We start from the raw sequence: 13,048 nt of genomic DNA on the forward strand, positions 1-13,048 counted from the left end.
CTCCTTCAGGAAGCCCCCGCTCTGTGGTTCTAGCACCTGCAGGTGACTCTGGCCTCTGGGCATCGGAATACCATCTCCTTCCATTATGGCTCCACCCTAAGAGTGGTAGCAGCTTCCACCCTTCTCGTCTCCTTCCCTGTATCAAACTCCTCTTGTCTGAAATACCTAGAGTGATTTCTGCTTTGCTGACCGGACCTAGACTGACGCACGCCCCTACAGTCCACTCTCTACACAGTGGTTGAAGTGGATCCTCTAAAAGCAAATCCGGCGGGTCCTGACACTGCTCTCATTCCTCCAAGAGCTTCCCATCCTCAACAGAAGCTCAGCTCCTCTGTGCTGAGTTGCTCTTCCCACCTGGCTGAGGTCACCCTCCTCCATGCCTACCCTCCTTCCAGCCACGGCAATCATCTCGCTGGGCTTCCCACATGTCAAATTGGTCTCCACCTCGGGATCTTTGCACTGGCTGTTTCCTCTTTTAAAACACCCTTCCCTCAGACCTGTCCATGGCTCGCTCCCTCATCTAATTCAGGTCTGTTTTAGAGAGACCTTCAGCGACCGTGTATTCTAAAATCATTCCCTTCTCCTATCACTGAGCCTTTTACTTAATTTTTCTTCCTGGTACTTTCCCTACCTGATACTGTATTTCACATCTACGCACGTGCTTGTTTAGAGCTTGCTTTACTAGAATGTAAGCCTGTGAGAGCCGGGACCTTGTCTGTATCTCGCTCACGCTTGTGCTCCTGGAACCCATCACAGGCACGTTTCAGCACCAGGAGAGATTTAATTGGTAGTGACCAGGACTTGCATCTCCGGGTTGGATTTGTTTCCTGCTAGAATGTGAAGGGCCTCAGCCCAATTCTCCATTATTCAGAAGAGGAAACTGGTGCCCAGAGAGGGAAGGAGAGTGTCCCAGATCGTGCAGCTGAGTCGTACCTGGAACCCAGGTCGCATGCTTCCTAGGGGCCCTGTCTGCCATTTGAATGTGGGCATTTACCTCTAGGAGGCGAAGCTGGATTTTTGAAGTTACTGTTCAGAGGAAAGAGGAGGCATCGGGCCTCTCCCTGCCTGGTCGGGCCTGCAGGCTGGGGCAGCCCCTGAGCCCCCAGGGCCTGGGGAGGGCTTAGCAAGGCCAGGCAGAAATAGCAAATGAGAAAATGGACTGGGAGGCACAATAAGGAGGGATGGGGGCTATGGTTGGTTGGAGAGTCCGCGCTCCTCCAGAATCATTCAAGTAAATTTTAAAATGTTGTAGTTTATCTTTTTAAAAAATTTGCTGAAAGAAATGCAGGAAGGATAAACCAGAAACAAACGACCCTGGCTTCCTACAGCAGGTGGGTGGGAATTAGGAGATGAACGCTCTCCTGAGCGCACTTTTTTGTATAGATTGGACTTTTGGGGACTATGTTAATGTTCTGTGTATTGAAATAAAAGACATCAACGAAGATGAAGAAACCCCCCGAAGAGTGAATATAAGCAGAAACGAATGAACCCACCTGTATTTCAAATGAATAGCATAAGAACATTGAAGGGAAATAAATAACTAATCTAACATTTGAACTGTGTTCAAACTCATCGACCTCAGTTTAAGAACAAAAAGATGATCTTGAATAAGATTGAATAAATCTTGAGCCCAGCTTAGAAAGTTTATTTTTCACAATGGCATGGGTGTAGCAAATCTGGAATTTTTTGTGTGGGATCGAGCCAACAAATAAACATACTGATGTTATTAGAAACCAAGGTTCTTACTGTTAGAGAAGGGGGTATAAATATGGAATTGGGGAAGAATGGATTGAAACTGGAGAAATAGATATGGAAGGTGTGTTTGTTTATTTACATATAGCTTTCTTTGCTTCAAGCACTTAAAAGCAATGACACCCCAGTATCAATGCTGGGCAGAGCATACCTACTCCCCAGACCTTGGATTTTAAATACCGTTTCCTGCTCTAGGGGACTCGGGCTCCTTGGAGAAATGGCTGATTCCGGTGTTGTGGGAAAATCCCAAAAGCTCCAAAAATCAGACCAGAGAAAAACCAAGCAGTAACTCAGAGAGAAAGAGAACTCGGTTTTATTATGCGCGGTCCCAGCGGAGCTAGTGCTCTGAAGATGGGGGCGGTGCCCTCAGTGGAAACATTCCTTTTATAGGAAAACATTACGCAAGCTGATTGGTCAGTTTGAACATAAACCGTTACATACAGCAGGAATTGCTATGCAGATTTCAAGTAGTAACAAAGAGAAGGGCGGGGAGTTGCTATGGGTAACCAGTAAACACAAATTATCACAGGAAGCGGCTGCTGCTAGTGTACAGACAGTTACATTTATAAGTCGAGCAAAGTGCAAGGGAGCCCTTGCGGGAGCCCTTGCATACAACAAGCTGATCTGCAGAAAGCAAGCATATTTACAAAAGCAGAAGGCTGATTAATTTTTCCTGAAATTTCCTCATCATGATAATGGGTACTCCTCTCATGATGGCAGAGCTGGGCCCCTCGGGTATGTGCTCATCTCGTTTGTCATATTCACACATAAGACTCACACGGATGTTTGATGGCAAGACATGAGGGATACTTGATTGGCCTTGCCATGTCCGGGCTAAAGGACGGAATCACCAAGTGGGTCCCCAAATGACCAACAGGTCTTCAAAGGGTCACCTTTGAAGGCTCAATGATCCGAGGAGGCGGGTTGTAGCTGTGATGGATGTAGATGGACTGGGGGGTGTGGGGGTGAGTGTGGGACCCAGATCACCCCTGGAGTGAGGCTGGAGCTACTGCGTGGTATGCTGAGTCACTGTGGAGAGAAGGAAGGCCCAGGCGTGGCAGGCTACGGCACCGATGAGCAGGGACAGGGTAAGTGAATACAATGTTTAGTAAACCTGTCTGTGCATGCCTGAAGGTCAGCCTGCCTTGGTGATCACACCCGCGGATGAGCAGTCTGAGCCAGGGTGGGTGGCCCAGCGGGGTGTGGGATCTATCAGCCTGTGCCTTCTAACTACGCAGCTCTGAACGGGCTGCTGCATCTGTGTCCCAGTAATAACGCCAGTCCCTCACTCCCACACCTCAGGAGGCGAGAGTCCAGGGCTCCAGCCATGCCACGGCTAGCAAAGATTGGAGGGAGTGGGGAACACTGGGACATAGCAAGGAGATTGGAAGTAAAAAGGGGAGATATGGGGGTACCAGAGGTGGGCAGGGAGAGTGAGGATGACTGCCTGCCCCCGGCAGGGCCCCGAGGGGTGGGACGGGCAGGCAGCTCAAAGGTGCATCTCCAGCAGGTAGCACAGGCGGTATTGGCTCTCCTGGGAGGCGGGGTACTCGCTCTGGGAGAATGTAGAGCTTCTGAACTCTGGGCCGAGCATGGGCTGGGCCTGGGACACCACCACACGTTGGCCATCCATCTTCAGCTCAGTGTCCTGGATCAGATCTGCAGTGCACACACAGCAAGGGCCAGGGATGACTCAAGAGTCACTGGTCCTTCGTCTTACCAGTAAGCCCTGCCCCCTGTGCTCTCCACATCTGACACACGAAATGCCTGCTCATTCCCACCTCGCCGACTTCCAAACCACTGCACAGGTTGGGCCTTCTGCCTGGACTACCCTCCCCCGTTCCTCTGTCTGGGAAATACCCACTCATCTTTCAACGCTTAGTCAATGACACCTCTTCTTGGAAGCCTTCCTGGATGCCCAGAAACGATGTGTTGAACCTAAGTGAATGAGGAAGTCTGCTTCTTCTTGTCCCTCTCCACAGACCTTCTCTGCTCACTTCCTCCCTGAAAGTGTCCTGGTCCCCTCTCTCAGCCCCATCCATCCTCAGGCCTGTTCAGTTTTGTGGGACTCACGTGGCTCTGTGTGGCCTCGGCCGATGACGCTGTCAAAGCCGGGGTCTGGCTGCTTCACGCTGGGCTCGTCGACGGTGGTGTGGTGCTCTCTGTCCGGTGTCTCCTCACCCAGGAACATGTAGCTGACATGGTGGTCATCCTCGCAGGACATGCCAGAAACTGGGGGACACAGCGAGACTCCGGCTGGGCGGCTCGGCCCTCCCGCCGGACCCCCTGGACTCCTCCGCTGCATTGTTCTCTCCTCTGCCTGTGCTGTCCCAGTCCAGAAAGGTGCCCATTCTTCCTCCGTCCTTAAAAACACCCCTTGTCCTGGCCATGCTCCCGCCCATCTCTTTCCCCCATGCCTAGGCTCACTGAGGCCAGCCTCTGCCCCGGCCCCGCCACCCTCCCCAAGGTCAGTACTGGCCTCCCAGTGACCAAATCTGGGGCGGGGGCTTTTCTCCCGGGCCCGCTCTGCTGATTTTGCCACTAGCATTTTTCACCCTTTACCTTGGGATCCCCTAGCACTGGCTCCCCTGAGGCCACCCTCCATTCCTTCTGAGGCCCCTCTGTCCTCCTGCTGGACCCCCGGGCCGTGGGCAACCACGGGCATCCCAGAACTTCAGCCCCATCTGCCCTTGGACCTTGCTCTCTTGGATGGGTGGGGGGTAGTGGTCTCTAATAATGGGGTCAGCCCGTGCTGAGGAGACAGTCTGGGGAGGTCACCTCAGTTAAGGACACTCTGGACAGAAACTTGGGCGTCAGGATACACCTTCGACCTTTTCCCACACGCTGCCATCCCACCTCCCACATATCCCTCTCACGGATTCCCTCCTCCCCCACTTCCCCTGCTGTGGCCCGGGTGCCCACCACATCTGGCCCGATGCCAGCACCACCTCCCTGTAGCCTCTGGCCTCTGCCGCCCTCTCCACGGCTGCAGCCACTGAAATCCTGCTCTGCACAGGTCCACATGGGCTCCTCATGGCTTTCTGGGTAAGGCCCCCTTGATCTTTCCAGGCCCTCACATCCCTGCCACACGAGGCGTTTGCTCTAAGCTTCACTATCAGGCCGCACTTGGAGGTCCTGACCTGCGGGAGCCTCCCAGCCTCTGTGACGCCCCCTGGCTGCTTTACCCTGAAGGCTCCTCTTTGACCTCTTCCCAGGTCTGGCTGGTACGCTCACCCAGCTGTGTGGCCTTCGCAAAGAAGCTGTCCCGAAACCCCCCAAGCCCTGGGACGCCCCACTGAGCTCTGTGGCTGGTAAGCACGCTAGGGTTCCTCTCCCCGATCCTCCACAAACTGGGTAAACACCAGGCCCAACCCTCCTGCCCCCACACCGCCCAGGGCTTGGCCCGAGGGGCGCCTTGCCGTAGCCGGTGGACTTACTGGTCTCCAAGGCTAAGTAGATGCTCTTACTAACAAGACTTTTGGTAATGCGGAACCCATTGTTGAGGATGGCGGCCACCACAGCCACGTTCGTGCCATGCCACAGTGGCTTCCAATTGTCCAGCTTGGAGTGGGCCTGGAGCTTATCTCTCTGAGGGGGGAGAAGGTGGGACATAGAGAGCTCATGTGCTTCTCTCTGCTGTGCAGAGGGCCTGACCAGGGCCTGGGGTCCCTCTGGTCACTCACACCCTCATGCGCACGCGCGCGCGTGCAAACACACACATACACACACACACACACACACACGCACACACACACACACGGGACCCAGGCCTGGTGGAAACTGGTCAATGCTAAACGATTCACTGAGGGGCAGATAAGTCAAGGCCACCTCACTGCGAGTCTGAGTGGTGGCAGGGGAGGGCGGTGGGGGACTCTCGCTCATCTCCCCGTCTCGGTTCACTTTCCAAACATGGTCCAGACCAAAGCGCTCGTAGTACCTGCCAGTCTCTCCTAAATAGGTTTGTATCATCTGTGGGGAGAGCAGAAGCTGGGTGCTGAGGACAAGACGCGTGGATGAACCCTCACCGAACCCCCCCATCCCAGAGCTGTCCCCAAGCCTGAGAGACATAGGGATAGAAGGCCATGGGGAAAGGACTCCTCTGGGCACCCAGAGGGCAGATGGGCAGAGGGACGGTGCCCACCACGAGCCTGGCTCCTCTGCGGGGCCCGGCCTACCTTGTACTCAGGCTCCTCTTGGTCTAGCAGCTGGAGCTGGCACTTGAGGAGCCGGTAGGCTCGGTCCAGTGGATGTGGCACATCCTCCACCTCCTCTTCCTTGAGGGCTGCCTCCTGGGTCTGGACCAGCTTGACGACGGTGTCTAGCACCTAAGGTGACAGGCACTGGCAACAGTCTATCCACTTGGCCTCCGGCTTCCCCTCTCTCTCCCATGGGACTGGGACTGTGGCCACCCCACTTGTCTGTCCACCAGTTCGCTCCTACCCCATCCATCTGCCTGGCCTTCTCCCCTGTCCTTTGGCCTGTCCATTGCAGTCCATCTCTGTGGGCCTTCTTGGCCATCTGTCCCCTGTCTCCCTTGCCCAGTCTGTCTGTTCGGTAGCCTCCTGCCTGCCCACCTGCCAGCCCTCACCAGCAGCATGTCCTTCTTGGCCTGCAGAAGCGTGAAGGAGTCAATGGGCGGGGGCTTTTTGCGGCCGAAGTTGTGGGGAATGATGGTGTAAAAGCGGGAGGACAGCTCGTTCAGGCTGTGGCCAGCATCTGTGGGGGCTCTCAGGGCCTCCTCCAGCTTCTCTAAGGCCGCAAAGCCCTGTGTAATCTGCAGCCGGCTCAGCATTTCCTGGGGCAACTTCTTTATGTCTGAGGGGGCGGGGGTGGGGAGAGTCAGGAGACTTAGCCCCTGCCACCCCTGGGCCCCTGCCACCCTGCCTGACCGCTCTCCCTCACCCAGGCTCATAAGGGTCATAGCATCTCTGAACACGTCCTTGCTGGAGATGTTGACGATGAGATTCTGTGTGGGCGCATCCAGGGTGCAGGGCCGCACCTGCGAAGCCACGGTCCTCAGTGGCCTCCATCCACCCAGGGGCAGAGGGCACATGTGGAGGGCAGGGGCAGCCAGCAAGGCACCTGCACCTGGAGCAGGGCCAGGCACTAGACCAAGACCGGTCACATCGAGGCCAGAGCGGGGAGATCTGTGCCTGAGGTTGCACGGCTGGGCCGTGGCAGAGCCCAACTGCCTGGGTCTCCCAGCCCCCTCCCTCGGCCCCGGGCCCACCCATCCTCCCGGGCCACTTCACCTTCACCGCAGCTTCCGGGGCCTCAGCCTCTCTGTGTGCTTCGAAAAGCTTGTACTTGCCAGGGTGGGGCTTAAAGCGGTGTCGCTCTGCCCAGGCATTCTTGGTTTTCTCCCGAAATTTCTTCTCGAACCACTTCTTTGCATCCTCCAGTGACATGCGCTCTTCAGTTTCTGAATTGCCCACCTCTCCCTGCAACCACCAGCCTTCAGGGGTGTGTGGCCACAGTGCCCACCGCAAACACCCGCTGGTCTCTGTTGTGCTGAGCACCCCGAAAGGTCAGCATCTGTGGCCTTTCGGCCTCAGTCAGCTGGGGGGACCCTGGGCAGCAGGGGGCACATGCTGAGCAGGAGAAGTGGAGAGGAGGCAGCGCAGAGGGGCGGTGGCACTCACCACACGGCCCCAGAGCCTCTGGCAGGAGAAGCTGTCACCCTCTTGCAGCAGCCGGATGGTGTAGAACTTGTTGTTGTTCTTCTCAATGTCAGTCAGGTGCAGCGTGCAGTCGTAGTTCTCATACACCTGGGGCTGGAGGAGGCGTGGGGAGGGCAGGCCAGGGGTATGGGATGCCCAGCCCCTCACTGACAGGGGTCTGATGGGTACAGGAGTCTGCCTGCACCGGGGAAGCCCTGTCTGGGAAGGCTTGAGGGGGTCAGGATTCTGCCTTGGGGGTTTGACGGAAACACAACCCTACCTTGTGAGGGATCTCTGAGGAGGATGTGGTCCTACCCTGGGGGGCTGGTTAGAGAGGACATAGGGGAGCCCTGGGGAGGCTGAGGGGGTCAGAGCCCTGCCTTAAATGTGGCAGGGGGAGGCTCGAGAAGCTCAGGGGGCCTGCTCTGGGGTCTAAAGAGCAGACACGACCTGCCTGGATTTGATGGGATCTAGCCCTGCCTGACCTTTGGGGTTTTGGGAGAACATGGCTTACTTGGGAGCCTTGAGCTTCCTGGCCAGAGCCAAACGCCCATGAGGAGGGGGCGCGGACTGAGTATATTTGTACCTAGGAGGGAGCAGACTCCAGGCCTGGCTGGGGATTGCAGCTTACCTTGTTCTTGGGGTTGTGGCTGAGTTCACCCGTTAAGTCCTCTCTGGCTGCAGGCTTCTCTGTGTACGCAGGCTTGAGGGCCTCGGCAGCGGAGTGGAGGCTGTCTTCCTCTGCCTCTTGCTGCTTCTTCTTCACGGGGACCTCATGCTGCACAGCCGCCTTGCGCTTGGAAGCCATGGCTGTTCTGGGGCACGGAGGTGGGGCGGTGTTCAGGCTGTAGAGGAATTTTCACTCAAAAAGGCTAATCAGCTATTTGTTCTGCTTCTGTAGATATGCATGCTGCATAGGCCTTACTCGAAGTTAAGTAGACTCATCTTCCCTTTTGCTTGTTCTGTCCAAGCAACAAATGTAACTGCCCGTACCCCCTAGCAACTCCCCAGCTTTGTACTCTTCGTAATTGCCTGCCACCCACAGCAACTCTCGAGCTTTGGAACCGTCTGAGGACAAATTAACCAATCGGCCCATGACAAATAAGCTCTGTATAAGCAAAGCTGCCACTGAGCTATGGGCCCAGATCTTCGGAGGGCTCACTCCTCTGGGGCCGCCGGCATAATACACCTGTTCTCCGACTCTTGGTTTCTCATCGGTCTGATTTTTGCAACATGGCCACCTTGGTCTCTGTACCTCACCTGGCTGGTGCAGCAGCAGCCTGCCCCAGGTGACCTCCCATTGCCTCCCCCTACCTCCATTCCCCATTTCCAGCCCCAGACCAAAACCAGCTCTCTGCTCCCCAGATATGCCCCTGTCCCTAGCCACAGGGGCCAGGCTGGGACCCTGTCCAGTTTGCCCACTCCCGTCAAGGGAGAGTGGTTCCCTCCCCTCTCTGGCTCTCCAGTGTGTCCAGAGATGGGAGAGAAAGTGAAAGGAGAATCTCCTTGCTCCCACTTCTGGGCCCTTCCCCTCCAGAGCACTCAGGGCATGGCTTGCTCCTTCCCTTTCTCAGCTACTTCTGACGGGGCATGGAGGCTGGGCTAAGTCACCCCCCCGCTACGGAGGACAGTGAGCAGAGGCTGCCGAGGGCAGCACCCCTAAGGCCAGACCTGTCCCTCCAGAGCTTGGGACCCAGCCGCACAGAAACTTTTCCCGATAGCCTCAGAAGTTCTGGGGTGCCATCCAGGGTCCCAGACCAGTGGCTTTGAACTGTTCGAGGGCAAGGGCCATCCCACCCTACCCTGCCCTGCCTTGCTCCGTGAAGAGCTGTGGACAGTGCCACAGGGCACTCACCTAAGAGAAGCAGGGACCTGGGAAAGGAGGTGACCACTCTGCTCAGTATCAGGACCTCCCACGCAGTACCAGTTCTAGGGTCTCTTCTAGCAATTCTCCGGTAAGGCTTGGGTGTGACCTGAGAACTTTCCGGTAATCGTCAGGGGTGGGGAAAAGCTGGAGTGATAGAGTCGTGGGATTCAGCTATTTGTCCATTAGTCGGGTGAGTCAGAGGCTGGGTCAAGTGCATGAGGGTTGCCTGTTTCACGGATGGGTAGACACTTGATCAGGACACTGCCAAGGCCCAGAGGACTGACGCGCATATGCAATACAAGTTCGCTGCTTGACCACTGAATTTGGACCCTTCCCTCCTCCAGGGCTGCCTAGGTCTCCCCTCGGGTTATCTATCTAGTGTCAGACTGGTACACCTTTGTCCCCGCCCCCCTTATGGGGTTGAGGTCCTCCTCGCCAATCCGGACACCCCAACCCCGGCCCCCCCAGCGTCCAAGGCGCGAAAACACAAAGAAGGCCCCCTGGTCCGTCCCTCCTTAGACGTCACTAAGTAGCGATGCGCACGCGCCACAGCTTTGGGCCGGAAGGGCGGGGAAAAGGCTTGCTTCCTATTGGAGCCTGGCGCGGAAGCCAATGGGAGCCCTAAGAGGCGTGGCCACGGGCGGTTATCCAATGGGCGCGCGGGGACGTGACAGAGCCCACCGAAGGAGCCAATGGAGCCGTGGGAGGCGGGGCCCGCCGGGCGGTGGGGGCCTATCCCGGAGCAGAGTGACGCCGGGCCGCCCGGGTTCAGTCGCCACGTGAGTGCTCCTACCCTACCTGCGACACACTCCGCGGGCAGCATGTCGGCGACAGCGGTGGCTCGAAAGCGGGGAAAGCCGGCCTCGGGGGCCCGGGCTGGTGCGGGGGCCGGCAAGCGGCGGCGAAAGGTGAGCATCGCGCTTCTGCGGGCTGGGGTCGGACCTGCTACGGGGCCCACCTTCATCCTCTCCTGTCCCCATCTCGATCCCATCCCCGGCCCTTCTCCCGGGACCCCAAGCTGGAGTGGGCTTCATCACTCTGCCCGCCAAATCCTGGAAGGCCTTGCATTGGAGCCGGGGGGCACCGCCTTATCCAGTCCCAGGGCTCTCGAGAGACCGGAGGGGGCCCTCGGTCAGTGCGCGAGTGGTCGAGACCCCTGACCAAAGAAAGGGTCGTATAATTCCCAGGCCGACTCTGCCGGGGACAGAGGCAAGTCCAAAGGTGGCGGCAAGATGAATGAGGAGATCTCCAGCGATTCCGAGAGTGAGAGGTGAGCTCTTCGTTTCTTCCTAGTGGAAGGGCCCGCCGAGGCCCGCCGTGTGTGGAAGACGCAGTGAGTCAGGGCCGAGCTGGGTCTGAAACCCGGGACTCCAGCCCTCCGCTCTCAGATCTTGGCTCTTTCCTCCAGTTTCTGACCCTGAGAAGTCTCATCTCCTTCCGCACAGGGTCTCTGTGTAGGGAGGAATGCGCCCCTCTCCCTCCCCCAGCCCCAGTGGGAGACCAGCGAGGCCTCCCTGGCTTATGACAAAGAACTGAGCACAGGCTGGACTGACTTGCAAGGGGAGAGGGATGGAAGAAATGCTCGCTAGTTCTTCGTTCACTTTCCCCCACAATTTCACGATTACTGGCAGCGTATACCAGGCACTGGCTTCACCTGAGTTTTGCCTTTTCCAGAATGTCATATAAATGGAATCATATCGTGTAACTTCCCTTGATTTTCTTCAGAGTCCTGTTTCCTGTGTGGGAACCTCTGAACAATAGATCGATTGGTTTGGGTAGACTGAGTAGAAGTTCTGACCTCGGCTGTGTCAGGGAAGGATAGCACCGACCCTGTCGACTGAAGGCTTACTGGACACCGAGTACTAAATGGTGACTGGAGCAGGGTCTGGCCTTGAGGGTTTCCAAGGTCTTTTCTGGGAAAGTCGCAGGCAAGGTCATGAACGAGTCCCGGGAACCAGTCGGAGCACGTGACTGGCACTAGACGTCTGCAGGTGCGTGGTCAGAGGGAGTGGGCTGCCCCGGGTTTTCTGCTTCTGAGTTCCCTCGCTCTGCCTCCAGCTCCCGGGAGCAAGTCAAAGGAGGGCTCTTCTTGAGTGAAATGAGTGTCTCAGCTGGTCCAGGGACAGGGGCAGAGAGGGGAAAGCAGGAACTTCACCAGCATGGGGTCAAGCCAAGGCCCGTGAAGCTTCCAGGTAGAGGATGATGCCACGGCAGTGAGGATGGGCCGATGACAGACCCAGTGTGTCTGCCTCTCGGGTCCTTTCGTGGGGTCCGGCTGGTTGCTCCCCAACGTCCAGGGCGGTTGCTGTTCTCGGAGTTACCTTCCTGCGCTCTGTGTTGGTCTCCTGTTTCCTGTCTCCCGTGCTGTCCTCATGCTTAGCTTATCCTCCCGTTTGGGGGCACGTCCTCCATGCTTAAAAGAGGGAGGAAGGACCAATTCCGTAGCGCCTTGGACATCTGACAATATCTACCCGTGTCACAGACAATTTAACCGGCATGGAGTCCAGGCAGGGGTTAGCATTTTCCTTCAGAATTTTGTGTGTGCGATATGCATGTCTTCCTGTGTCACTGTAGCAAGAAATGTCTTCAGCCATTTTGATTTCTGACCCTTCGTACATGACCTGAGTTTCCTTGGGTGCCTGTGAAACCTTCTCTTTTCCTCCAGAGGGGAGCAATTTCACGGTGATCTCTGCGTTTTGGGTTTGTTTCACCCTTATGTCGGGTACTGGGTGGGCCCTGTCAGTTGTGAAGTCACGTCTTCACTGGGCATGAGAGCTGGCAGGGATGGGAATGGGGGGCTGGCCGGGGCAGCAGCCAGGAGGCATGGTCCTGGTGGCCAGAGGACTGGGGTGAGCCCCCTCTAATCCAGCCCCTCCTGCCCACAGCCTAGCTCCCAGGAACATGGAGGAGGAGGAGGAGCTGGAGGAGACCGCACAGGAGAAGAAGCTGCGCTTAGCCAAGCTCTACTTGGAGCAGCTGAGGCAGCAAGGTGAGCTTGTGGGCTGGGCAGGTGAATGGTGGGACCTGTGCCTAAGCCGGACTGCTGCAGCCCCAGCCACCCGATGAGTGACTGACGCAGGTACCCAGTGGGCTGCCAGGGCTGCTGGTGCTGGCCGCCCTGTGGGAGGGTGGCCAGGACCTGTCACAGGCTTCCTGGGGCGGGCTAGACCTTCGGGGGCTTTAGACTGTCCTGGCAAGTACGGGCAGGGGCTGGGCAGGAGACCGTCAGCCCTCCCTCCCCTCTGTCCGAGGCAGCCTGAACTTCTCTCGGGACACAGCTCAAGTGTTTGGGGCCCAGGACGGAGGTGGTGGGGGTGGGATGGGAAGGAAAAGTGGGCTTTGGCCTGTGATTACTGGGTTTCTGTCTTACGTAGAGGAGGAGAAAGTGGACGCCCGTGAGTTTGAGGAGGACCAGGTGGCGGGGCGCCTGAAGGAGGACGTGGTACGTGTGATGGGAGGATGGTGGGAGGAAGGGGTGGGGCTGGCCTGGCCCTGGAACCTCACCCTTCTCTTCCCTGCAGCTGGAGCAGAGGGGCAGGCTGCAGAAGTCAGTAGCAAAGGAGGTGAGTGAACAGAACCCTTTGGTGTGAGATTGGAAGGAATTGGAGGTTCCACCTGGGTTGGTGGGCAGATGGCCCAACTGGGGACTAAGGCTGTGGGGTCTTTGCTTGAGAGCACGGTGGGCACTTGGACAGACAGGGTCCGTTCAGGGTCTGGTCCTTCTAGCCCTGGGTCCAGTTCCCTTCTGGGCCGGGAGCAGGGAAGGATG

At 57.2% G+C, this 13,048-nt stretch overlaps 2 protein-coding genes across 6 annotated transcripts in view; one reads left to right on the forward strand and one right to left on the reverse strand.

Moving 5' to 3' along the window:
* Window positions 1-2,049: 2,049 nt before the first annotated feature.
* On the reverse strand, window positions 2,050-9,692 carry PARP3 (poly(ADP-ribose) polymerase family member 3). Of its 2 annotated transcripts, none has more exons than XM_011364663.2 (11): window positions 9,268-9,692; window positions 8,044-8,227; window positions 7,395-7,526; window positions 7,005-7,193; window positions 6,655-6,751; window positions 6,341-6,567; window positions 5,928-6,077; window positions 5,581-5,721; window positions 5,190-5,340; window positions 3,826-3,984; window positions 2,050-3,411 (listed from the first exon to the last, which is right to left on the reverse strand). In XM_011364663.2, exons 2-11 carry the CDS (start codon window positions 8,218-8,220, stop codon window positions 3,242-3,244), a joined length of 1,593 nt encoding a protein of 530 aa, XP_011362965.1. In that variant the 5' UTR covers window positions 8,221-8,227; window positions 9,268-9,692; the 3' UTR covers window positions 2,050-3,241. The 2 variants fall into 2 exon arrangements, with proteins under 2 accessions (XP_011362965.1, XP_011362964.1); XM_011364662.2 differs by having other exon boundaries at window positions 8,044-8,257; window positions 9,268-9,690.
* A 309-nt stretch (window positions 9,693-10,001) lies between these two features.
* RRP9 (ribosomal RNA processing 9, U3 small nucleolar RNA binding protein) overlaps window positions 10,002-13,048 on the forward strand; it is a 13,280-nt gene continuing 10,233 nt past the window's right edge. For 2 of the 4 annotated variants that reach the window (XM_011364664.2, XM_023533326.1), the window contains exons 1-5: window positions 10,002-10,187; window positions 10,467-10,549; window positions 12,165-12,268; window positions 12,654-12,721; window positions 12,801-12,842. In XM_011364664.2, coding sequence (XP_011362966.1) covers window positions 10,101-10,187; window positions 10,467-10,549; window positions 12,165-12,268; window positions 12,654-12,721; window positions 12,801-12,842 — 384 coding nt within the window. In that variant the 5' untranslated portion in view covers window positions 10,002-10,100. Of the gene's footprint in view, window positions 10,188-10,466; window positions 10,550-12,164; window positions 12,269-12,308; window positions 12,507-12,653; window positions 12,722-12,800; window positions 12,843-13,048 lie in introns of those variants that run through there. The other 2 variants (XM_023533328.1, XM_023533329.1) reach the window with 2 other exon arrangements.

The sequence above is a fragment of the Pteropus vampyrus genome, unplaced genomic scaffold (assembly GCF_000151845.1).
Source record: "Pteropus vampyrus isolate Shadow unplaced genomic scaffold, Pvam_2.0 Scaffold100, whole genome shotgun sequence".
In the NCBI taxonomy this organism is placed as follows: Eukaryota; Metazoa; Chordata; class Mammalia; order Chiroptera; family Pteropodidae; genus Pteropus; species Pteropus vampyrus.